Here is a 25,156-nt window from a genome sequence, read left to right on the forward strand (position 1 = left end):
ATGTTTTCATGATCATACAAAACAATTAAAAAAAAGAGGTGTAGAGTTGAGGCAAGAGACCCGTAAGGGCCTGTTCGAGGCCTCTACTCACAAAAACTGCAATACAACAAGATAATCAAGAAAATAAATGTAAAGAAAGAAAGATAAAGACAATAATAATAACAACTAGAAAGCACTCGGAGAGCGCAGACCTCCGCCAAGCGCAACAATTCCTGGCATATTGTGATTTCCACCATAAATATTAGTCCCACATATACTTTGACTACATATTTAGATTCCTTGACCATAAAAACATACCATTAGCCACTGGAATCATAACAATATATGTCTTAGTTAAGTAGTTATTCACGAAAGAAAATTCACACTTTGAAACAATTTTACGTTGTCCGGCGCGAGCGCCTCAGCGGCGGCTACGAGGCACGTTCACGTGAGGTTTCAGCTTCGTGGCTATTAAGTCACTCATCACAAAACTTGCACGCGTAATATTCTCTCTGTCGGTACATGGTCGTGTGAAAGCTGCTTGTTGAGCCTCCAAACTCCGACGAAGAGCGTTAATTTTATCCAAACTCATCTGTCCTTTCAACACGTCGGGTTTAGCGTGTTTCGCTATGCATTTGTCGTCCGTGTCAATCAGTCCAGCCCACTACGTACATCACATGCTGTGTTCACTGACCCTGACCTTGACTCGGACATAACATAACCGTCTGTTTTATCTCAGAAAACGGGAAAATATTTCCTCTTGTTACGAAAGAAATTTCAGGATACGAAAGGCAAAAATACGCTACCGCTGCTACTCGCAGCTCGCGGAGTTTAGCGAACGGTCCCATTGTATAAGTGCACATATAAAATATAAAAATCTTATTGTGTTGCGGGCCGGTAGAAATGGTCTCGTAGGCCGTATACGGCCCGGAGGCCGGGGGTTCCCCACCCCTGCCCTAAATGGTCAACAGTCAGAGGCAATTGGACTCCCATAGAGCAGGCAACAGGACGGCCCTGGACCCCTGACACAAATGATCTCAGAATTCAAATTGATGGTGTATTTGGGAGAATGAGAGGCAAATTCACACACCGTGCTGATTATAGTGCCCTAGGAAGGTGCAAGCAGAGAGAAAATGAATCATATGAAGAATATTCTCATAGAATGACAGATGTGTTCCATCAGAGAAGTGGCATTCCCTTCTCTGATAATGACAACGGACCATATCAACAGCTATTAAAAATAGCACTCCATAATGCTACACGTGCAAAAAAAAGTGTGGTAAATTTCTTCTTATATATGGTCAAGTAAACACGTTCTTTTCTGATGACCTCATAACACAATATAGCCAACCAAATGGTATAGAGTCCGGTCTGTTGGAAAAGAATGCGAGCACCTATAGACCCTTGGACTCCTTTCCTGGATTGTCAGGTCAGTGAGACATTAATATTTTCATCTCTAAGGCTGCAAGATTTCTATTGTGACGTCACAGTTTATCAGCTAAACTGAAGGAAGGTTATTTTATATCATATTTGGACAGTCTGAGTGTTTAAAGTCTCAGCTGTCACTGATCTGAGGATGCAGCTCCCAGCAGGTGTTTAGGGAGGTGAAGATTGGGGTGATTTTGTGTTGTCTTGAGGGGAACCTGCAGCACTGTGGAGACTAGCAGCACAGAAATAAACCCCACTGCTGTTCACACTCAGACTGTCAATTATTAACGTGCAGGTTTTGTTTTTGTTGGCGTCTCCTTCTATGGTCACGCCACTTCCTTTCTCCACGTTTGGGTTGTTGGCATACATGTTTCCCAATAACTGAAGCTCCAGGTTGGACTTCTTGTACCAGAAGATTCGGTCGTAGGTCTCAATACTGTGTGAACAGTTTATCTTGGCTGTTCCTCTAGGTTGATGGTAAATGTCTGCTGGACTCTGGTGGACTTGGTCACTGAGAGAGGAGCCTGTTGAACCGCAGAAGAAACGATGACAGAAAAGATGAACTGATACACAAACAGAGAAAATCAGCTGCTCACCAACCAGGTTAGAATGTGCAACATTTAGTTTCCTTTACCTGAAGCTAGAAGAGAATCTAGAGTGATGAACAGGAATAAAAGGATCATGCTGCTCATTTGCAGGAGTGTATCACAATAAGAACATGAGGCTGTTGCTCCTTCAGGCTGGTGTGAACATTTCCAATGTCCTTGAGTCAAGCCTCCATGTCACAAGGTGGGTGGTGTTAATTCCTCCGCCCATCTTCGTGGCCTCAGAGTGACAAGGTTCTTCCCTCCTGGGGCTGACGGCTGGGGTTTGTGTGTTGTCTTGAGGGGAACCTGCAGCACTGTGGAGACTAGCAGCACAGAAATAAACCCCACTGTCTTTCAGCCCAACAGCAGCAATGCTGAGGCTGGAACCTGAACGTCCATCTCCATCAAAGCTTATCTTCCCTTTCACGTCCTCCTCCACGTTTTGGTTGTTGGTGTACAGATATCCCAGGAGCTTCAGAGCCCTGCTCTCATCTTGTTTGTACCAGTAGATCTGGTTGTAACTACTGATGCTGTGTGAACATTTGATCCCACTGACAAGAGCATCTCCTTCTCTCTTTGTGATGGACGGAGGTGTTTGACGGACACTTTTGTCGTCGGCAGCAGCTGTGAGGAGAAGAGCAGAAGAGGTTATGGCCACGGTAGCTGTGCAGCCTCTGTTCTTTGGTCTCACCTTCTTACCCTGAGCTGCAGACAAATAAAGGCTGCAAACTACCAGAAGCATGAAGATCATGTTGGCTGGCTCAAGAAGACTCTTGTGTGCCACTTTAGCCTCAGTAGGCAAGAACGTCTCAGTGGTGGAGATTCTGATGAGCAGGGGGGGTCTGAGAGGAGGGGGCGGCTCTGCTCTGGCTGAAAACACCTCCTCAACCACCTTTAGGTAGAACTTGATCTTGAGATTCTACCACACTGATTATATGTGTGAGCTCTTTGAGGACATGAGTGAAGGTCTGGTCTTGGAAAAGCTTCTTTATTCACGTGAATGTGTGTGTGTGTGTGTGTATGTGTGTGCGTGTGTGTGTGTGTGTGTGTGTGAGACAGCTGATTCAGTTTCTGTAGAGTCTTAGAGGGATCTTTATTAGTGTGCTTCACTTGCTCCACAGTAGTAAACTGCTCCTTCCTCCCGTCCTGTTATGTGAATCATTAGAGATCCATTCTTGGCTTTAGTGCCGCTCAAATCTCCAGACAGGTTAAAGTTCTGCTTGTATTCTTCTTCCATGGTGACTTCTTGGAAATTCAAATATCCAACCAGCTTCATAGCCGTGTCTGCAGGGCTTCTCTGGTACCACAGCATCACCCTGTAGTCAGTTTTATCATGGCTGCAGAAAATCTGCACTTTGTCTCCAGGTTTAGTGAGCAGATCAGAGACAGACAAACACCTGTGTGGGGAAAAAGAAGAAATCATTCACACCTGCTGTGGAGAAATCTACTTTCCATGGATCTTTCCCCCAGTTTCTCACATGTAAAGCAGCAGAAAAGTAGAAGGCGGCTCATCCTGAACCGTTTCAGACGACACGAACCAGAGGAGACGTTTGTGTGCTGGTTTGTGGAGACGCCTTCAGTCACGTGACCCGGGTGTAAAGAGGAAACGGACGTTAGAAGATACACATCAGTGAAAAGAGACGGCATCTTCGTCTGCTTCCACTTGACTTTGGCTCCTCCTGACGTCCTCAGAACTGGAATTAATGAGCTTCTATTCTTTGAAAACGATGTGAAGATTTAGTGTTTTCTTTGGTTTATTTAGGGCGTGAATATTAAACACCCCCAATAATAACAAGATTTCTTTGGCTTGTTCGAAAAGAAAAGAATGAATCAATCAGTTAGGACGAATTAGTTGACACAAATCTTGAACCATAACTTTCTAATGAACCCAGTAAACGTTTCATTGCTTAATTCTGTTTCTTTGTGCACGAGGTTCCTGTAATCACAGGTCTTTTTTCAGTAAGTGTGTCCCTATTTTGTTTGCCCCCCCCCCTTCCCGTATGTTAACCTGGTTAACCCGGCTGGACCCGTGAGGATGTCCCCTGGCTCTTGGGATCGGCTCCAGTCCCCCAAACCGCCAGTTGCTACCGTGCCGCACGTTTCCAGCTGTTTCCTGTTGGCGTGCACTTTATCTCCTGTTGTTCTGGGGCTTTTTGTATGACGGAGTCTCTTTCTTGCCAACTGTGCACACTTGCAGCTCCGTAATATTCTGTGCTGTCTTCAGGGTGTCCCAGGATGTGGAGATGAGCTGCTTTCTGTCCATCTCCACTCACAGCAAAGGCTTCCTTAAATGCCGATTCAACGGTGGGGGTTTTATAAGCCACGTACCCGATCAGCTTTAGGCCAGTGTCTCCTGCTGGGCGCTGGTACCAGAGAATCGTATCATAGTTCTGGATCGTGTGTGTGAAGCTCAGGTTGACTTGAACGTTTGGTCTCGTCAGCACTTCCGCTGGAGTCTGAGAAACCTGATTATCTTCACTGAGGTGAACCCCTGCAGACAGATGAACCATATTCTGTATGTGTGACCCTCAGATGATGGATTAGGATTAAATGAGTGAGAAAAGAGCTGCTGAAAGCTCTCTTTGAAGGTCAGGTCCAGATGGCACCACAGTAAATAGCTGAGCAACCACAAACCTTCGGAGCAGAAGACGGTGATGATGGAGCTGACGGAGATGAAGATGTGAGACGGCTTCATGGTGAATGTGAGACCTGCTGGAGACTCTGCTGCTGATCAGGGGAGGAAGCGGAAGTGAAGTGGAGACATGAAAGCATCAAAGATGAGGCTTTTAGTGAGCAATCCTGTATCTTAGAGATCTAAAGAGCTCTTAAATGTTCAAACGCTGGAGGGTGTGTTCAGCCTCCTCCGTCAGCTGGATCGTAGGAGGAAGGTCTGAGACCAGGAGAAAAGGGACCAGATCTTTTATTCAAACGTCGCAGCCACAGCTGAGACACCTTTTCAAGACTTTATGGGAGTGAAAATTGATGAGAGGCTTGTTGTAAAAAGGGGTCGAGGAAGTTTGAACAGCTCCCTCCTGGGGCTGACGGCTGGGGTTTGTGTGTTGTCTTGAGGGGAACCTGCAGCACTGTGGAGACTAGCAGCACAGAAATAAACCCCACTGTCTTTCAGCCCAACAGCAGCAATGCTGAGGCTGGAACCTGAACGTCCATCTCCATCAAAGCTTATCTTCCCTTTCACGTCCTCCTCCACGTTTTGGATGTTGGTGTACAGATATCCCAGGAGCTTCAGAGCCCTGCTCTCATCTTGTTTGTACCAGTAGATCTGGTCGTAACTACTGATGCTGTGTGAACAGTTGATCTCACTGACCACAGATTCACCAGTTCTCAGAATAGTGAAAGAAGGTTTTTGGGAAACACTTTTGGTGTCGGTGGCTCCTGTTGGGAAACAAATGCACATTTTTAAACTGGAATTTTATTTTCGACAATATCTGGTTTGAAAACTGACCTTCATTCTCTGGCAGATGGAGAAAATGGAATAAAATAAAGAGCACAAACATTTTCAAGGCACTTTAGCTTCTCCTGTAGATTCTTCCAACTCTACCAGGTTCTGATTAATGCATCTATATAACCAATGTGGGGATGGGGGGGGGGGGGGGGGGGGGTTGTATTGATCTGCATATGCAACAGCTTTTCTCTTTACTGTGTTTTGTCTCCTCCTACTGGTCAATTCATGCACTTGTCAAGATGGGAACGCTCTGGAAAGTGAGCTCTCTGGAGGCTTCATGAGTTTCCTGGAGAAACATGTCACCATTTTTAATTTATTCCTTAATTGGTTGAGTTGGAGAGTCGATCATCACACCAGGGTGAGTGAAGCGCACCAGCACACGCACAAGCCTGCTCATCAATAACCGTTGTTAAACATCAAGAATGGAACCTGTTTTCTATTTTTAGTGAGTTAAACATTATTTACAGCATCTGTGGAGAATTTTGCTCTCCTCAGATCAATCAATCAATCAATCAATCAATCTTTATTTATATAGTTTCTGTGTCAATTAAAATAGTTTCGAGGCGCTTTCCAGAATCCCAGGGCCTGACCCCCAACAAGCTACAGTGGCAGGAAAGCAGGTGGTGGTGCACCGTGGGCCTTTGGTTTTGGCTACGCTTCCTGCGATCCGTCACCCAGCCGCCCTGGCTAGCCGGACAGGAAGTGACGCAATACGTTACCCAACGGAAGTTCCTGTCACATGTAGCACAGTAGTAAAGGCTTCAACCATTAAAGGCCCATTTCAATATGATCAGACTTTATTCAAATTGCCTTTGATGCAACATTAAAGCAGCTACAAAGTTGTTACCCTGTGGTCAATGTTTGATGGTTTTTAAGTAATGTACAAATGTTAGTTTACCTTAATAATTAGTCATAATGTTGAAGTCGATCCTGAAAGGTGACTGGAACTCAGGCGATGAAGATTTTCATGAAATCAGCACAAAGACAACCAAAGTGAAGCAAATGGACAGACATCGGGACAGAAGAAATGAGGGTGAAGACCTATTAGAAGAGGATCGTGACCTTCTCTCCTCAATTGATGAATTAATTGAGGAAATTGAGTTGAATTTGCCTGACCCAAATAAACCCACTAGTTCATCTGAATCAGAGGATGGCGACTGGGAAGCCATCCAGGAGGCAGTTTATGAGCAAATCGATCTAGAAATGGACATCAAGTTTCTCATTGAGGACTATGAAAGAGCTCATCAGGACATTTTAGTTGGCAGAAATAATATGAGCAAATTATTACAAGAAATTAAGGAAGCGAAACAGCAAGAAAGTGCTGAATCTTCTGATGCCCATGAAGACAAACCTCTTGAAGTCAACGCAGAACCTCCACAAGGGAATATTTTAGAGGACAAAGAGCTACAAGAATCCTTCAAATACTCCAACAAATCCTTTCTAGCTGAACCCCATATAAAGACACACAAGTCAGAGCTTCTATCAGAAGAAAAGCTCCAAAACCTCAACCTAGAGGAATGTTTGAACCTGCTAAAATGGTTTGAGGCAGAGCTTCAGCAAGAGAAGAGCAAGAACAAGGCTGCCCAAGAAGAACTGGAGAAGGTAAAACTTTCATGTGCGGAGGAGATTCAAAAGCATAAAACTGAGCTGGATAATGTCCGACAGCAACTGGAGAGTCTTCAGCGTGGCCACAAAAAGACGATCAAGGAACACTCAGACCTTTGCCAACAAGAGCTGAAGAGGACCAAAGCTGCATATGAGGAACAGCTTCAGAATCATAAAGATGAGCTCAAAGATTTCAAACGCCAGTATGATATTCTTCAGCAGGACCTCAAGAAAGCCCGGGAAACAATTGAGAGGGAACAGTCCAGTGGCGAAGCTCCTCTGGAGCAGGAGCACCCAACCTGTAAAAAAGATCTCAGACAGAAGTTTGACAGTTTCCGGGCTGACCTCAAAAAATCCAAACTGGATCTTCAGTCTTCAGAGTCCAGTCTTTTCATGAGAGGCCTGGGGAGTATGGGAATGCTCTCAAACCAGGGGATGCTTCACAGCTTTAAAAACGCAGAGAAGAATGTCAGAAGCAGGGTCCTGAGTCTCCAGAGTGAGCTAGAGGATTCAAGAAAAGAAACCCAGCAGGAGAAGAAATTGTGTGATCGTCTCCAGCAAGAGAAGGACATCATTATGCTAGCATACAAGGAGCAGCAAAACCAGCTGAGTTACACCAAAAGGCACTTTGAGAGCGTTCGTGTTGAGCTGGAGGATTACAAGACAAGGAGCGAGTCAAAAACCGAAGAGATGGATCATCTCAGGAAGGACCGGAACAAGGTCAAAAAATCCCTCAACAAGGACCCTGAGAAGACTGATGGTAAGATCAGTGATAGTGAACTAGAGCCTCAGAATGACAAGAAGAAGAGGCATAGTAAAGATTATAGAGCGCAGGAAGGAAACGATGCCTCGGAGCTGCTGACGGAGAGGAAGAGACGGAAGAAGCATCGCAAAAACAAACCAAGGACAGAGAACGAGCAGAAAGCGAGTGATTACGAAGACCCGCAGACATCTCAGCAGACCCTAAAGGCTAAAAAGTCTGCTTTTACTAAAATGTGCCACTTTTTCGGATGGAGGAAACATAAAAAAATGGAAGCTGAGCAGACAGGAGAATTTGTTATGAAAAAGACTGAAAAGAGGTTCTGGTGAAGGTCCGATGAAGACACAGACGTTGTTCACCTCGACAATCTTCACGAGATTTTAAACCAATGAAAAACAAACTGCCTGAAACTGGGAGGTGGACAGTGTGAGAATAATTATTCTATTAGTATCGTTTAAATGCATTTGTATGTTTAGCACCTAAGTAGATGAAGAAGAATCAGAGAGTTTTTAACTTCTCTTGATTTAATACACTTGTCCAGAGCACCAGATTTACTGTGAGATTGTTATCTGAAACCTTCAAAGCGTCTAGGGAGGGGGTGAAATACCACAAAGATAACAAGCTGATGTGAATAAAGGAAGGGGGTTTGCAGAGGAGCAGCAGAACGACGGAGGGTGTTCCAGAGTGAACTGCTGCTCGTTCTCCCTTGCAAGGTCACCCGTGTGTCTGTGTCTTTTGTTGATTCATGCAGGGTTTTGCTGGGTTGCTCTGTTTCAACTCTAACATAATTTGGTCCTTCGAGCCGGAGCCCAATCTGTGAGGTAATCTCGTCAGCAGGACGCCGAACACCGAAGACTGTGTACAGCCAGAACCCATCAACGGCGGTTCTGCATCAAAGACCTCGGTCGTGAATTCGGCGCGAGGCCGGTCGGCGGCCTCCTGAGACGAGAAGTCCTCCAGTGACGGACACCGAACCATATTCTGGTGAAACAACGACACAGAGGGGTAAGGAGCATTCCCGCAATTGACTGAGGTTCATTCTGGGAACCAAGACCCATCAGGGGTCTCGACAAAATTGTCGTGGGGATCCTATACTATCCTCCTGAGTTGGAAGCAGAGGCAAGACTTGTCCGCCTCATTGAGGTAGAAGCCTGACAAGTACCAACAAAGGATTTTAAAAGGAAGTATGGAAGTCTGAGATTTTACGTCCTGTAGGGACTCACATAACTCAGAATGGGACAAGGACAGGCAAGAGACCGGTTCAAAATCCCTCCATGTTGTAGATACATGGAACAAAGGTATCCAGGGTCAATACATTTTGTTAAAATATGGCATGATAAGTTTGGATTTGATGGACAATTGGATAAACCAGAGAAATTAAGGGCCCTGATGAAAGAAATAAAAGAAACGGCAGAATCTGATCCCAAAAAAGAGGATAAATATGGCCTCCATTGTGCCAAAGTCTGGTACGATGAGTCTGTTCAAAGATGAGAAGGTCACAATACAGGAAAGAAATTAAAAGAAAAAGTGGAGGAAGGACCACCACCTTATTTTAGTCCTCCTCAATCTAAATACCCATCGTTATCCGCCTATGTAAGATGGGCCTATGTAAGATGATGAGACGGGCGTCTCCGGGCAAATACACAGAATGGTAAACGTACCTGCACAGGAACCACCTGCACCCACACCACATAGTTCTATGACTAACAGCCCTCAGGGGGCAGAAGGAGGAGTCAGTCATAATCCTTTCCTCCAAGAAGGACATAACACACCTCAATTAGGTGTACACGTTCACAATATGACATGAGTAATATGAATTGGAGTAGACATATTCCTGGGGCGTTCAGTCCAGGACCCCCAATAGGCTATGGCGATTCATTCATCACAGTAGCAGAACCAAAACCTGGTGTCGAAGATGTTTTTCCAATGACAGAAGTCGCCAATCCAAATAGTGGTGTAGGACTTCAACCCCCTACAGTGTTTGTCTACAGGACCTGGACACCAGAGGATTGTAAAAAGCTTGCGCTGAAATTCCTAAGCCCGCGCAGACGTCGAAGCTTGTATAGAGGGAATAAATGAGTTAATGAGAAGTTACCATACAAATGGGGCAGAAACACAACAAGTCCTGATGACTGTCTTAGGCCCTAAATGGTCAACAGTCAGAGGCAATTGGACTCCCATAGAGTCCAAGGTAGTTTTCTCTGTCAACTGGACTGGGTTTCTTCTCTTGAAGACGTTTCGCCTTCTATCCAGAAGGCTTCTTCAGTTCTGAAATCGCTGGGGAGAGAGCTTGAAGATATATAGCCCCTGTGGACCATTTGCATGCTAATGATCTGGGTGGTCACCTGAGAGTCGTTAGCAGGGTCGTTGGTCGGGTCGTTCACCTAGTTTCTGTTGAGGTTTCTCCCCTTTGTTTGCTGGATCACATGGTGATGAGTCTCCAGGTCTCCTGGAATGGTGTGAATGTTTGTTTTGCTGTTGGAAGGAGTGGAGGACTGCATTGTATGTGGGTGATAGGAAGTGCCTCAGGCCACCACCTCTGTTTGAGGATGGTTTTTCCAATTTAACATGGATAGCTTCCTTGACCCCCCTTTCAAACCAGCGGTCTTCTCTGGCCAGTATCCTTACTTGGCTGTCCTCGAAGGAGTGCCCACTCTCCTTTAAGTGTAAGTGAATCTTGACCCAAAGAGGTGGCACGTCTGTGTTGTGCCATTCTTCTGTGGAGAGGTTGTTTGGTTTCCCCAATGTCCAGTTCCTTGCATTTCTCCTGGCACTGTACAGCATAAACAACATTACTTTGTTTGGGTCTTGGTGTCTTGTCCTTTCCAGTCTTCACACTTTCTGCTTGAGGGTCCTGATATGTGAATTATACCAGGGTTAGGGTTAATTAATAACTTGGAGTGATAGATTGCTATTAATTTTAATAAGATTTTGGTGATTGACCGCTCCCCTGCTCTGTGCTTGGTGAACTTTTAACTGTGGAACAGAGACTACCTCTATAGTGTTAAATATGTTATTGTTGGTGGATGAGGGTTCTAAGGAAGCAGCAGAGAGGTGTGTAAGACTACAACTCTGCATCCTGGTCTGGACCCTGGATTGTCAGGTCAGTGAGACATTAATATTTTCATCTCTAAGGCTGCAAGATTTCTATTGTGACGTCACAGTTTATCAGCTAAACTGAAGGAAGGTTATTTTATATCATATTTGGACAGTCTGAGTGTTTAAAGTCTCAGCTGTCACTGATCTGAGGATGCAGCTCCCAGCAGGTGTTTAGGGAGGTGAAGATTGGGGTGATTTTGTGTTGTCTTGAGGGGAACCTGCAGCACTGTGGAGACTAGCAGCACAGAAATAAACCCCACTGCTGTTCACACTCAGACTGTCAATTATTAACGTGCAGGTTTTGTTTTTGTTGGCGTCTCCTCCTATGGTCACGCCACTTCCTTTCTCCACGTTTGGTTCGTTGATATACATGTTTCCCAATAACTGAAGCTCCAGGTTGGACTTCTTGTACCAGAAGATTCGATTGTAGGTCTCAATACTGTGTGAACAGTTTATCTTGGCTGTTCCTCTAGGTTGATGGTAAATGTCTGCTGGACTCTGGTGGACTTGGTCACTGAGAGAGGAGCCTGTTGAACCGCAGAAGAAACGATGACAGAAAAGATGAACTGATACACAAACAGAGAAAATCAGCTGCTCACCAACCAGGTTAGAATGTGCAACATTTAGTTTCCTTTACCTGAAGCTAGAAGAGAATCTAGAGTGATGAACAGGAATAAAAGGATCATGCTGCTCATTTGCAGGAGTGTATCACAATAAGAACATGAGGCTGTTGCTCCTTCAGGCTGGTGTGAACATTTCCAATGTCCTCCTTGAGTCAAGCCTCCATGTCACAAGGTGGGTGGTGTTAATTCCTCCGCCCATCTTCGTGGCCTCAGAGTGAAAAGGTTCTTCCCTCCTGGGGCTGACGGCTGGGGTTTGTGTGTTGTCTCGAGGGGAACCTGCAGCACTGTGGAGACTAGCAGCACAGAAATAAACCCCACTGTCTTTCAGCCCAACAGCAGCAATGCTGAGGCTGGAACCTGAACGTCCATCTCCATCAAAGCTTATCTTCCCTTTCACGTCCTCCTCCACGTTTTGGTTGTTGGTGTACAGATATCCCAGGAGCTTCAGAGCCCTGCTCTCATCTTGTTTGTACCGGAGTATCACCTGGAAGCTGGAAACTTGGTGTGAACAGTTGATCCCACTGACAAGAGCATCTCCTTCTCTCTTTGTGATGGACGGAGGTGTTTGACGGACACTTTTGTCGTCGGCAGCAGCTGTGAGGAGAAGAGCAGAAGAGGTTATGGCCACGGTAGCTGTGCAGCCTCTGTTCTTTGGTCTCACCTTCTTACCCTGAGCTGCAGACAAATAAAGGCTGCAAACTACCAGAAGCGTGAAGATCATGTTGGCTGGCTCAAGAAGACTCTTGTGTGCCAGTTTAGCCCCAGTAGGCAAGAACGTCTCAGTGGTGGTGATTCTGATGAGCAGGGGGGGTCTGAGAGGAGGGGGCGGCTCTGCTCTGGCTGAAAACACCTCCTCAACCACCTTTAGGTAGAACTTGATCTTGAGATTCTACCACACTGATTATATGTGTGAGCTCTTTGAGTACATGAGTGAAGGTCTGGTCTTGGAAAAGCTTCTTTATTCACGTGAAGGTGTGTGTGTGTGTGTGTGTGTGTGTGTGTGTGTGTCTGTGTGTGTGTGTCTGTGTGTGTGTGTGAGACAGCTGATTCAGTTTCTGTAGAGTGTTAGAGGGATCTTTATCAGTGTGCTTCACTTGCTCCACAGTAGTAAACTGCTCTTTCCTCCCGTCCTGTTATGTGAATCATTAGAGATCCATTCTTGGCTTTAGTGCCGCTCAAATCTCCAGACAGGTTAAAGTTCTGCTTGTATTCTTCTTCCATGGTGACGTCTCCAAAATACAAATATCCAACCAGCTTCATAGCCGTGTCTGCAGGGCTTCTCTGGTACCACAGCATCATCCTGTAGTCAGTTTTATCATGGCTGCAGAAAATCTGCACTTTGTCTCCAGGTTTAGTGAGCAGATCAGAGACAGACTGACGGACGTCCACACCCAGACAAACACCTGTGTGGGGAAAAAGAAGAAATCATTCACACCTGCTGTGGAGAAATCTACTTTCCATGGATCTTTCCCCCAGTTTCTCACATGTAAAGCAGCAGAAAAGTAGAAGGCGGCTCATCCTGAACCGTTTCAGACGACACGAACCAGAGGAGACGTTTGTGTGCTGGTTTGTGGAGACGCCTTCAGTCACGTGACCCGGGTGTAAAGAGGAAACGGACGTTAGAAGATACACATCAGTGAAAAGAGACGGCATCTTCGTCTGCTTCCACTTGACTTTGGCTCCTCCTGACGTCCTCAGAACTGGAATTAATGAGCTTCTATTCTTTGAAAACGATGTGAAGATTTAGTGTTTTCTTTGGTTTATTTAGGGCGTGAATATTAAACACCCCCAATAATAACAAGATTTCTTTGGCTTGTTCGAAAAGAAAAGAATGAATCAATCAGTTAGGACGAATTAGTTGACACAAATCTTGAACCATAACTTTCTAATGAACCCAGTAAACGTTTCATTCCTTAATTCTGTTTCTTTGTGCACGAGGTTGCTGTAATCACAGGTCTTTTTTCAGTAAGTGTGTTCCTATTTTGTTTGCCCCCCCCCTTCCTGTATGTTCACCTGGTTAAACCGGCTGGACCTGTGAGGATGTCCCCTGGCTCTTGGGATCGGCTCCCGTCCCCCAAACCGCCAGTTGCTACCGTGCCACACGTTTCCAGCTGTTTCCTGTTGGCGTGCACTTTATCTCCTGTTGTTCTGGGGCTTTTTGTATGACGGAGTCTCTTTCTTGCCAACTGTGCACACTTGCAGCTCCGTAATATTCTGTGCTGTCTTCAGGGTGTCCCAGGATGTGGAGATGAGCTGCTTTCTCTCCATCTCCACTCACAGCAAAGGCTTCCTTAAATGCCGATTCAACGGTGGGGGTTTTATAAGCCACGTACCCGATCAGCTTTAGGCCAGTGTCTCCTGCTGGGCGCTGGTACCAGAGAATCGTATCATAGTTCTGGATCGTGTGTGTGAAGCTCAGGTTGACTTGAACGTTTGGTCTCGTCAGCACTTCCGCTGGAGTCTGAGAAACCTGATTATCTTCACTGAGGTGAACCCCTGCAGACAGATGAACCATATTCTGTATGTGTGACCCTCAGATGATGGATTAGGATTAAATGAGTGAGAAAAGAGCTGCTGAAAGCTCTCTTTGAAGGTCAGGTCCAGATGGCACCACAGTAAATAGCTGAGCAACCACAAACCTTCGGAGCAGAAGATGATGATGATGGAGCTGAAGATGTGAGACGGCTTCATGGTGAATGTGAGACCTGCTGGAGACTCTGCTGCTGATCAGGGGAGGAAGCGGAAGTGAAGTGGAGACATGAAAGCATCAAAGATGAGGCTTTTAGTGAGCAATCCTGTGTCTTAGAGATCTAAAGAGCTCTTAAATGTTCAAACGCTGGAGGGTGTGTTCAGCCTCCTCCGTCAGCTGGATCGTAGGAGGAAGGTCTGAGACCAGGAGAAAAGGGACCAGATCTTTTATTCAAACGTCGCAGCCACAGCTGAGACACCTTTTCAAGACTTTATGGGAGTGAAAATTGATGAGAGGCTTGTTGTAAAAAGGGGTCGAGGAAGATTGAACAGCTCCCTCCTGGGGCTGACGGCTGGGGTTTGTGTGTTGTCTTGAGGGGAACCTGCAGCACTGTGGAGACTAGCAGCACAGAAATAAACCCCACTGTCTTTCAGCCCAACAGCAGCAATGCTGAGGCTGGAACCTGAACGTCCATCTCCATCAAAGCTTATCTTCCCTTTCACGTCCTCCTCCATGTTTTGGATGTTGGTGTACAGATATCCCAGGAGCTTCAGAGCCCTGCTCTCATCTTGTTTGTACCAGTAGATCCTGTCGTAACTATTGATGCTGTGTGAACAGTTGATCTCACTGACCACAAATTCACCGGTTCTCAGAATAGTGAAAGAAGGTTTTTGGGAAACACTTTTGGCGTCGGTGGCTCCTGTTGGGAAACAAATACACATTTTTAAACTGGAATTTTATTTTCGACAATATCTGGTTTGAAAACTGACCTTCATTCTCTGGCAGATGGAGAAAATGGAATAAAATAAAGAGCACAAACATTTTCAAGGCACTTTAGCTTCTCCTGTAGATTCTTCCAACTCTACCAGGTTCTGATTAATGCATCTATATAACCATGGGGGGATGGGGGGGGGGGGGGGGGGGGGGGGGGGGGGGTGTATTGATCTGCATATGCAACAGCTTTTCTCTTTACTGTGTTTTGTCTCCTCCTACTGGTCAATTCATGCACTTGTCAAGATGGGAACGCTCTGGAAAGTGAGCTCTCTGGAGGCTTCATGAGTTTCCTGGAGAAACATGTCACCATTTTTAATTTATTCCTTAATTAGTTGAGTTAGTTGATTTTAGAGTTGAACATTATTTACAGCATCTGTGGAGAATTTTGCTCTCCTCAGATCAATCAATCAATCAATCAATCAATCAATCTTTATTAATATAGTTTCTGTATCAATTAAAATAGTTTCGAGGCGCTTTCCAGAATCCCAGGGCCTGACCCCCAACAAGCTACAGTGGCAGGAAAGCAGGTGGTGGTGCACCGTGGGCCTTTGGTTTTGGCTACGCTTCCTGCGATCCGTCACCGAGCCGCCCTGGCTAGCCGGACAGGAAGTGACGCAATACGTTACCCAACGGAAGTTCCTGTCACATGTAGCACAGTAGTAAAGGCTTCAACCATTAAAGGCCCATTTCAATATGATCAGACTTTATTCAAATTGCCTTTGATGCAACATTAAAGCAGCTACAAAGCTGTTACCCTGTGGTCAATGTTTGATGGTTTTTAAGTAATGTACAAATGTTAGTTTACCTTAATAATTAGTCATAATGTTGAAGTCGATCCTGAAAGGTGACTGGAACTCAGGCGATGAGGATTTTCATGAAATCAGCACAAAGACAACCAAAGTGAAGCAAATGGACAGACATCGGGACAGAAGAAATGAGGGTGAAGACCTATTAGAAGAGGATCGTGACCTTCTCTCCTCAATTGATGAATTAATTGAGGAAATTGAGTTGAATTTGCCTGACCCAAATAAACCCACTAGTTCATCTGAATCAGAGGATGGCGACTGGGAAGCCATCCAGGAGGCAGTTTATGAGCAAATCGATCTAGAAATGGACATCAAGTTTCTCATTGAGGACTATGAAAGAGCTCATCAGGACATTTTAGTTGGCAGAAATAATATGAGCAAATTATTACAAGAAATTAAGGAAGTGAAACAGCAAGAAAGTGCTGAATCTTCTGATGCCCATGAAGACAAACCTCTTGAAGTCAACGCAGAACCTCCACAAAGGAATATTTTAGAGGACAAAGAGCTACAAGAATCCTTCAAATACTCCAACAAATCCTTTCTAGCTGAACCCCATATAAAGTCACACAAGTCAGAGCTTCTATCAGAAGAAAAGCTCCAAAACCTCAACTTAGAGGAATGTTTGAACCTGCTAAAATGGTTTGAGGCAGACCTTCAGCAAGAGAAGAGCAAGAACAAGGCTGCCCAAGAAGAACTGGAGAAGGTAAAACTTTCATGTGCGGAGGAGATTCAAAAGCATAAAACTGAGCTGGATAATGTCCGACAGCAACTGGAGAGTCTTCAGCGTGGCCACAAAAAGACGATCAAGGAACACTCAGACCTTTGCCAACAAGAGCTGAAGAGGACCAAAGCTGCATATGAGGAACAGCTTCAGAATCATAAAGATGAGCTCAAAGATTTCAAACGCCAGTATGAGATTCTTCAGCAGGACCTCAAGAAAGCCCGGGAAACAATTGAGAGGGAACAGTCCAGTGGCGAAGCTCCTCTGGAGCAGGAGCACCCAACCTGTAAAAAAGATCTCAGACAGAAGTTTGACAGTTTCCGGGCTGACCTCAAAAAATCCAAACTGGATCTTCAGTCTTCAGAGTCCAGTCTTTTCATGAGAGGCCTGGGGAGTATGGGAATGCTCTCAAACCAGGGGATGCTTCACAGCTTTAAAAACTCAGAGAAGAACGTTAGAAGCAGGGTCCTGAGTCTCCAGAGTGAGCTAGAGGATTCAAGAAAAGAAACCCAGCAGGAGAAGAAATTGTGTGATCGTCTCCAGCAAGAGAAGGACATCATTATGCTAGCATACAAGGAGCAGCAAAACCAGCTGAGTTACGCCAAAAGGCACTTTGAGAGCGTTCGTGTTCAGCTGGAGGATTACAAGACAAGGAGTGAGTCAAAAACTGAAGAGATGGATCATCTCAGGAAGGACTGGAACAAGGTCAAAAAATCCCTCAACAAGGACCCTGAGAAGACTGACGGTAAGATCAGTGATAGTGAACTAGAGCCTCAGAATGACAAGAAGAAGAGGCACAGTAAAGATTATAGAGCGCAGGAAGGAAACGATGCCTCGGAGCTGCTGACGGAGAGGAAGGGACGGAAGAAGCATCGCAAAAACAAACCAAGGACAGAGAACGAGCAGAAAGCGAGCGATTACGAAGACCCGCAGACATCTCAGCAGACCCAAAAGACCAAAAAGTCTGCATTTACTAAAATGTGCCACTTTTTCGGATGGAGGAAACACAAAAAAATGGAAGCCGAGCAGACAGGAGAATTTGTTATGAAAAAGACTGAAGAGAGGTTCTGGTGAAGGTCCGATGAAGACACAGACGTTGTTCACCTCGACAATCTTTACGAGATTTTAAACCAATGAAAAACAAACTGCCTGAAACTGGGAGGTGGACAGTGTGAGAATAATTATTCTATTAGTATCGTTTAAATGCATTTGTATGTTTAGCACCTAAGTAGATGAAGAAGAATCAGAGTGTTTTTCACTTCTCTTGATTTAATACACTTGTCCAGAGCACCAGATTTACTGTGAGATTGTTATCTGAAACCTTCAAAGCGTCTAGGGAGGGGGTGAAATACCACAAAGATAACAAGCTGATGTGAATAAAGGAAGGGGGTTTGCAGAGGAGCAGCAGAACGACGGAGGGTGTTCCAGAGTGAACTGCTGCTCGTTCTCCCTTGCAAGGTCACCCGTGTGTCTGTGTCTTTTGTTGATTCATGCAGGGTTTTGCTGGGTTGCTCTGTTTCAACTCTAACATAATTTGGTCCTTCGAGCCAGAGCCCAATCTGTGAGGTAATCTCGTCAGCAGGACGCCGAACACCGAAGACTGTGTACAGCCAGAACCCATCAACGGCGGTTCTGCATCAAAGACCTCGGTCGTGAATTCGGCGCGAGGCCGGTTGGCGGCCTCCTGAGACGAGAAGTCCTCCAGTGACGGACTCCGAACCACATTCTGGTGAAACAACGACACAGACGGGTAAGGAGCATTCCCGCAATTGACTGTGGTTCATTCGGAGAACCAAGACCCATCAGGGGTCTCGACAAAATTGTCGTGGGGATCCTATACTATCCTCCTGAGTTGGAAGCAGAGGCAAGACTTGTCTGCCTCATTGAAGGTAGAAGCCTGACAAGTACCAACAAAGGATTTTAAAAGGAAGTATGGAAGTCTGAGATTTTACGTCCTGTAGGGACTCACATAACTCAGAATGGGACAAGGACAGGCAAGAGACTGGTTCAAAATCCCTCCATGTTGTAGATACATGGAACAAAGGTATCCAGGGTCAATACATTTTGTTAAAATATGGCATGATAAGTTTGGATTTGATGGACAATTGGATAAACCAGAGAAATTAAGGGCCCTGATGAAAGAAATAAAAGAAACGGCAGAATCTGATCCCAAAAAAGAGGAGAAATATGGCCTCCATTGTGCCAAAGTCTGGTACGATGAGTCTGTTCAAAGATGAGAAGGTCACAATACAGGAAAGAAATTAAAAGAAAAAGTGGAGGAAGGACCACCACCTTATTTTAGTCCTCCTCAATCTAAATACCCATCGTTATCCGCCTATGTAAGATGGGCCTATGTAAGATGATGAGACGGGCGTCTCTGGGCAAATACAGAGAATGGTAAACGTACCTGCACAGGAACCACCTGCACCCACACCACATAGTTCTATGACTAACAGCCCTCAGGGGGCAGAAGGAGGAGTCAGTCATAATCCTTTCCTCCAAGAAGGACATAACACACCTCAATTAGGTGTACACGTTCACAATATGACATGAGTAATATGAATTGGAATAGACATATTCCTGGGGCGTTCAGTCCAGGACCCCCAATAGGCTATGGCGATTCATTCATCACAGTAGCAGAACCAAAACCTGGTGTCGAAGATGTTTTTCCAATGACAGAAGTCGCCAATCCAAATAGTGGTGTAGGACTTCAACCCCCTACAATGTTTGTCTACAGGACCTGGACACCAGAGGATTGTAAAAAAGCTTGTGCTGAAATTCCTAAGCCCGCGCAGACGTCGAAGCTTGTATAGAGGGAATAAATGAGTTAATGAGAAGTTACCATACAAATGGGGCAGAAACACAACAAGTCCTGATGACTGTCTTAGGCCCTAAATGGTCAACAGTCAGAGGCAATTGGACTCCCATAGAGTCCAAGGTAGTTTTCTCTGTCAACTGGACTGGGTTTCTTCTCTTGAAGACGTTTCGCCTTCTATCCAGAAGGCTTCTTCAGTTCTGAAATCGCTGGGGAGAGAGCTTGAAAATATATAGCCCCTGTGGACCATTTGCATGCTAATGATCTGGGTGGTCACCTGAGAGTCGTTAGCAGGGTCGTTGGTCGGGTCGTTCACCTAGTTTCTGTTGAGATGTCTCCCCTTTGTCTGCTGGATCACATGGTGGTGAGTCTCCAGGTCTCCTGGAATGGTGTGAATGTTTGTTTTGCTGTTGGAAGGAGTGGAGGACTGCATTGTATGTGGGTGATAGGAAGTGCCTCAGGCCACCACCTCTGTTTGAGGATGGTTTTTCCAATTTAACATGGATAGCTTCCTTGACCCCCCTTTCAAACCAGCGGTCTTCTCTGGCCAGTATCCTTACTTGGCTGTCCTCGAAGGAGTGCCCACTCTCCTTTAAGTGTAAGTGAATCTTGACCCGAAGAGGTGGCACGTCTGTGTTGTGCCATTCTTCTGTGGAGAGGTTGTTTGGTTTCCCCAATGTCCAGTTCCTTGCATTTCTCCTGGCACTGTACAGCATAAACAACATTACTTTGTTTGGGTCTTGGTGTCTTGTCCTTTCCAGTCTTCACACTTTCTGCTTGAGGGTCCTGATATGTGAATTATACCAGGGTTAGGGTTAATTAATAACTTGGAGTGATAGATTGCTATTAATTTTAATAAGATTTTGGTGATTGACCGCTCCCCTGCTCTGTGCTTGGTGAACTTTTAACCGTGGAACAGAGACTACCTCTATAGTGTTAAATATATTATTGTTGGTGGATGAGGGTTCTAAGGAAGCAGCAGAGAGGTGTGTTAGACTACAACTCTGCATCCTGGTCTGGACCCTGGATTGTCAGGTCAGTGAGACATTAATATTTTCATCTCTAAGGCTGCAAGATTTCTATTGTGACGTCACAGTTTATCAGCTAAACTGAAGGAAGGTTATATTATATCATATTTGGACAGTCTGAGTGTTTAAAGTCTCAGCTGTCACTGATCTGAGGATGCAGCTCCCAGCAGGTGTTTAGGGAGGTGAAGATTGGGGTGATTTTGTGTTGTCTTGAGGGGAACCTGCAGCACTGTGGAGACTAGCAGCACAGAAATAAACCCCACTGCTGTTCACACTCAGACTGTCAATTATTAACGTGCAGGTTTTGTTTTTGTTGGCGTCTCCTCCTATGGTCACGCCACCTCCTTTCTCCACGTTTGGTTCGTTGAGAAACATGTATCCCAATAACTGAAACTCCAGGTTGGACTTCTTGTACCAGAAGATTCGGTTGTAGGTCTCAATGCTGTGTGAACAGTTTATCTTGGCTGTTCCTCTAGGTTGATGGTAAATGTCTGCTGGACTCTGGTGGACTTGGTCACTGAGAGAGGAGCCTGTTGAACCGCAGAAGAAACAATGACAGAAAAGATGAACGGATACACAAACAGAGAAAATCAGCTGCTCACCAACCAGGTTAGAATGTGCAACATTTAGTTTCCTTTACCTGAAGCTAGAAGAGAATCTAGAGTGATGAACAGGAATAAAAGGATCATGCTGCTCATTTGCAGGAGTGTATCACAATAAGAACATGAGGCTGTTGCTCCTTCAGGCTGGTGTGAACATTTCCAATGTCCTCCTTGAGTCAAGCCTCCATGTCACAAGGTGGGTGGTGTTAATTCCTCCGCCCATCTTCGTGGCCTCAGAGTGAAAAGGTTCTTCCCTCCTGGGGCTGACGGCTGGGGTTTGTGTGTTGTCTTGAGGGGAACCTGCAGCACTGTGGAGACTAGCAGCACAGAAATAAACCCCACTGTCTTTCAGCCCAACAGCAGCAATGCTGAGGCTGGAACCTGAACGTCCATCTCCATCAAAGCTTATCTTCCCTTTCACGTCCTCCTCCACGTTTTGGATGTTGGTATTCAGATATCCCAGGAGCTTCAGAGCCCTGCTCTCATCTTGTTTGTACCAGTAGATCTGGTTGTAACTACTGATGCTGTGTGAACATTTGATCCCACTGACAAGAGCATCTCCTTCTCTCTTTGTGATGGACGGAGGTGTTTGACGGACACTTTTGTCGTCAGCAGCAGCTGTGAGGAGAAGAGCAGAAGAGGTTATGGCCACGGTAGCTGTGCAGCCTCTGTTCTTTGGTCTCACCTTCTTACCCTGAGCTGCAGACAAATAAAGGCTGCAAACTACCAGAAGCATGAAGATCATGTTGGCTGGCTCAAGAAGACTCTTGTGTGCCAGTTTAGCCCCAGTAGGCAAGAACGTCTCAGTGGTGGAGATTCTGATGAGCAGGGGGGGTCTGAGAGGAGGGGGCGGCTCTGCTCTGGCTGAAAACACCTCCTCAACCACCTTTAGGTAGAAATTGAGCTTGAGATTCTACCACACTGATTATATGTGTGAGCTCTTTGAGTACATGAGTGAAGGTCTGGTCTTGGAAAAGCTTCTTTATTCACATGAAGGTGTGTGTGTGTGTGTGTGTGTGTGTGTGTGTGTGTGTGTGTGTGTGAGCTGATTCAGTTTCTGTAGAGTCTTAGAGGGATCTTTATCAGTGTGCTTCACTTGCTCCACAGTAGTAAACTGCTCCTTCCTCCCGTCCTGTTATGTGAATCATTAGAGATCCATTCTTGGCTTTAGTGCCGCTCAAATCTCCAGACAGGTTAAAGTTCTGCTTGTATTCTTCTTCCATGGTGACGTCTCCAACATACAAATATCCAACCAGCTTCATAGCCGTGTCTGCAGGGCTTCTCTGGTACCACAGCATCATCGTGTAGTCACTTTTATCATGGCTGCAGAAAATCTGCACTTTGTCTCCAGGTTTAGTGAGCAGATCAGAGACAGACTGACGGACGTCCACACCCAGACAAACACCTGAGCAGAGAGCAGAAATAAGCAGACCATATTATTCGGAACACCTTCAAGTGCTGATGAAATATGACAATAGACAGTTAATGAGCAAAGAACCTGTCAGAAACAAAAGAATCAAAGAGATCCTTTTGTCTTCCTGAACTGGAAACATTTCCTGTGAATTGAGATTCTTCTGGTCCCTGAAGGCCTCACCGACGCTGAGAGGAGTTCTGAAATGAGATGTGGATTGTAGCTGGTGACGGGGAGGGAGGGACTCTCAGGGTTCTACTGAGAACCATCAGAGTTGTGGTGTAAAGGAGCAGATCACTGGCTGCACTGATGCCCTGCGATCAGGTGGAGGATCAACAAGGAGCTGCTCCTGGCTGTGTTTGCACTCAGATCTCCTGAGATGTTCCGTGAAAGACTCCTCCTCTGCTTCACGAGTCGGTGGCCTTTGGGAGCGCCGTCTCTGGAGGGCTTTTGAGACCGGAACATTAAGGAGGCCTCAGACCAACTGGACTTGGTCTCCAGGTCTTCTTAGGGTTGCAAGAGGACTTTGTTGGACTTCAATACTCAGCAAATGACCAAATCTAAGAAAATGGTTGAGTTGTGCAAAAATCTGCACACCTGCTGTTATTTTTGGACCAATGTTAAAGACACACTGAGCAGCGGGCCACGTTGGCTGGAGGATCTCCTGTCAGACCTGCATGAAGGCTCCAACTGACAGCTGCGTCTTTGTGGTAATAAAAAGCTGGAACTTCTGGAGTTTAGCGCCACCTTCTGGAAAGAAGAGATGATCATTTCTTGAAGGTGCTTCTTACTCCATCAAATGATAAGAAATATTCCCAGATTGTGTTAAAATGTTTGTATCCTAGTGAGAAATGAAGGTTTTGCCGTGATCCTGTCCTGTAGGATGTGTGAGGCAGCAGCTTCTCTTCTCCACCCCTGAGACCTGAACTCTCCTCTGAGGGCTTCTTGTGGACATGCTGGTAGATTTCTGCACTGAGCTTCAGGCTGGTGCAGCACTGTGGAGACTAGCAGCACAGAAATAAACCCCACTGCTGTTCACACTCAGACCCTCAATTATTAACGTGCAGATTTTGTTTTTATTGGCGTCTCCTTCTATGGTCACGCCACTTCCTTTCTCCACGTTTGGGTTGTTGAAAATCATGTTTCCCAATAACTGAAGCTCCAGGTTGGACTTCTTGTACCAGAAGATTTGGTTGTAGGTCTCAATGCTGTGTGAACAGTTTATCTTGGCTGTTCCTCTAGGTTGATGGTAAATGTCTGCTGGACTCTGGTGGACTTGGTCACTGAGAGAGGAGCCTGTTGAACCGCAGAAGAAACGATGACAGAAAAGATGAACTAATACACAAACAGAGAAAATCAGCTGCTCACCAACCAGGTTAGAATGTGCAACATTTAGTTTCCTTTACCTGAAGCTAGAAGAGAATCTAGAGTGATGAACAGGAATAAAAGGATCATGCTGCTCATTTGCAGGAGTGTATCACAATAAGAACATGAGGCTGTTGCTCCTTCAGGCTGGTGTGAACATTTCCAATGTCCTCCTTGAGTCAAGCCTCCATGTCACAAGGTGGGTGGTGTTAATTCCTCCGCCCATCTTCGTGGCCTCAGAGTGAAAAGGTTCTTCCCTCCTGGGGCTGACGGCTGGGGTTTGTGTGTTGTCTCGAGGGGAACCTGCAGCACTGTGGAGACTAGCAGCACAGAAATAAACCCCACTGTCTTTCAGCCCAACAGCAGCAATGCTGAGGCTGGAACCTGAACGTCCATCTCCATCAAAGCTTATCTTCCCTTTCACGTCCTCCTCCACGTTTTGGATGTTGGTATTCAGATATCCCAGGAGCTTCAGAGCCCTGCTCTCATCTTGTTTATACCAGAGTATCACCTGGAAGCTGGAAACTTGGTGTGAACAGTTGATCCCACTGACAAGAGCATCTCCTTCTCTCTTTGTGATGGACGGAGGTGTTTGACGGACACTTTTGTCGTCAGCAGCAGCTGTGAGGAGAAGAGCAGAAGAGGTTATGGCCACGGTAGCTGTGCAGCCTCTGTTCTTTGGTCTCACCTTCTTACCCTGAGCTGCAGACAAATAAAGGCTGCAAACTACCAGAAGCATGAAGATCATGTTGGCTGGCTCAAGAAGACTCTTGTGTGCCAGTTTAGCCCCAGTAGGCAAGAACGTCTCAGTGGTGGAGATTCTGATGAGCAGGGGGGGTCTGAGAGGAGGGGGCGGCTCTGCTCTGGCTGAAAACACCTCCTCAACCACCTTTAGGTAGAAATTGAGCTTGAGATTCTACCACACTGATTATATGTGTGAGCTCTTTGAGGACATGAGTGAAGGTCTGGTCTTGGAAAAGCTTCTTTATTCACATGAAGGTGTGTGTGTGTGTGTGTGTGTGTGTGTGTGTGTGTGTGTGTGTGTGTGTGTGTGTGTGTGTGTGTGAGCTGATTCAGTTTCTGTAGAGTCTTAGAGGGATCTTTATCAGTGTGCTTCACTTGCTCCACAGTAGTAAACTGCTCCTTCCTCCCGTCCTGTTATGTGAATCATTAGAGATCCATTCTTGGCTTTAGTGCCGCTCAAATCTCCAGACAGGTTAAAGTTCTGCTTGTATTCTTCTTCCATGGTGACGTCTCCAACATACAAATATCCAACCAGCTTCATAGCCGTGTCTGCAGGGCTTCTCTGGTACCACAACATCATCGTGTAGTCACTTTTATCATGGCTGCAGAAAATCTGCACTTTGTCTCCAGGTTTAGTGAGCAGATCAGAGACAGACT

At 45.7% G+C, this 25,156-nt stretch overlaps 1 protein-coding gene and 1 gene segment (V, D, J or C); one reads left to right on the forward strand and one right to left on the reverse strand.

Moving 5' to 3' along the window:
• The first annotated feature begins 1,903 nt into the window (after nucleotides 1-1,903).
• Nucleotides 1,904-8,747, forward strand: LOC115248869 (cilia- and flagella-associated protein 58-like). The gene is made up of 2 exons (XM_029832788.1): nucleotides 1,904-2,010; nucleotides 5,697-8,747. The coding sequence occupies exon 2, from the start codon at nucleotides 6,373-6,375 to the stop codon at nucleotides 8,149-8,151; it is 1,779 nt and encodes a 592-aa protein (XP_029688648.1). The 5' UTR covers nucleotides 1,904-2,010; nucleotides 5,697-6,372; the 3' UTR covers nucleotides 8,152-8,747.
• Nucleotides 2,260-24,650, reverse strand: LOC101076386 (T cell receptor alpha variable 36/delta variable 7-like; the record flags this gene model as incomplete). The annotated part of the segment is given in 3 exon segments: nucleotides 2,260-2,497; nucleotides 24,256-24,376; nucleotides 24,452-24,650. Coding segments are annotated over 3 exon segments (411 nt in total), but the record flags the coding sequence as incomplete, so codon positions are not given.
• Nucleotides 24,651-25,156: the final 506 nt, after the last annotated feature.

Source organism: Takifugu rubripes, chromosome 2, assembly GCF_901000725.2.
Source record: "Takifugu rubripes chromosome 2, fTakRub1.2, whole genome shotgun sequence".
Lineage (NCBI taxonomy): Eukaryota > Metazoa > Chordata > Actinopteri > Tetraodontiformes > Tetraodontidae > Takifugu > Takifugu rubripes.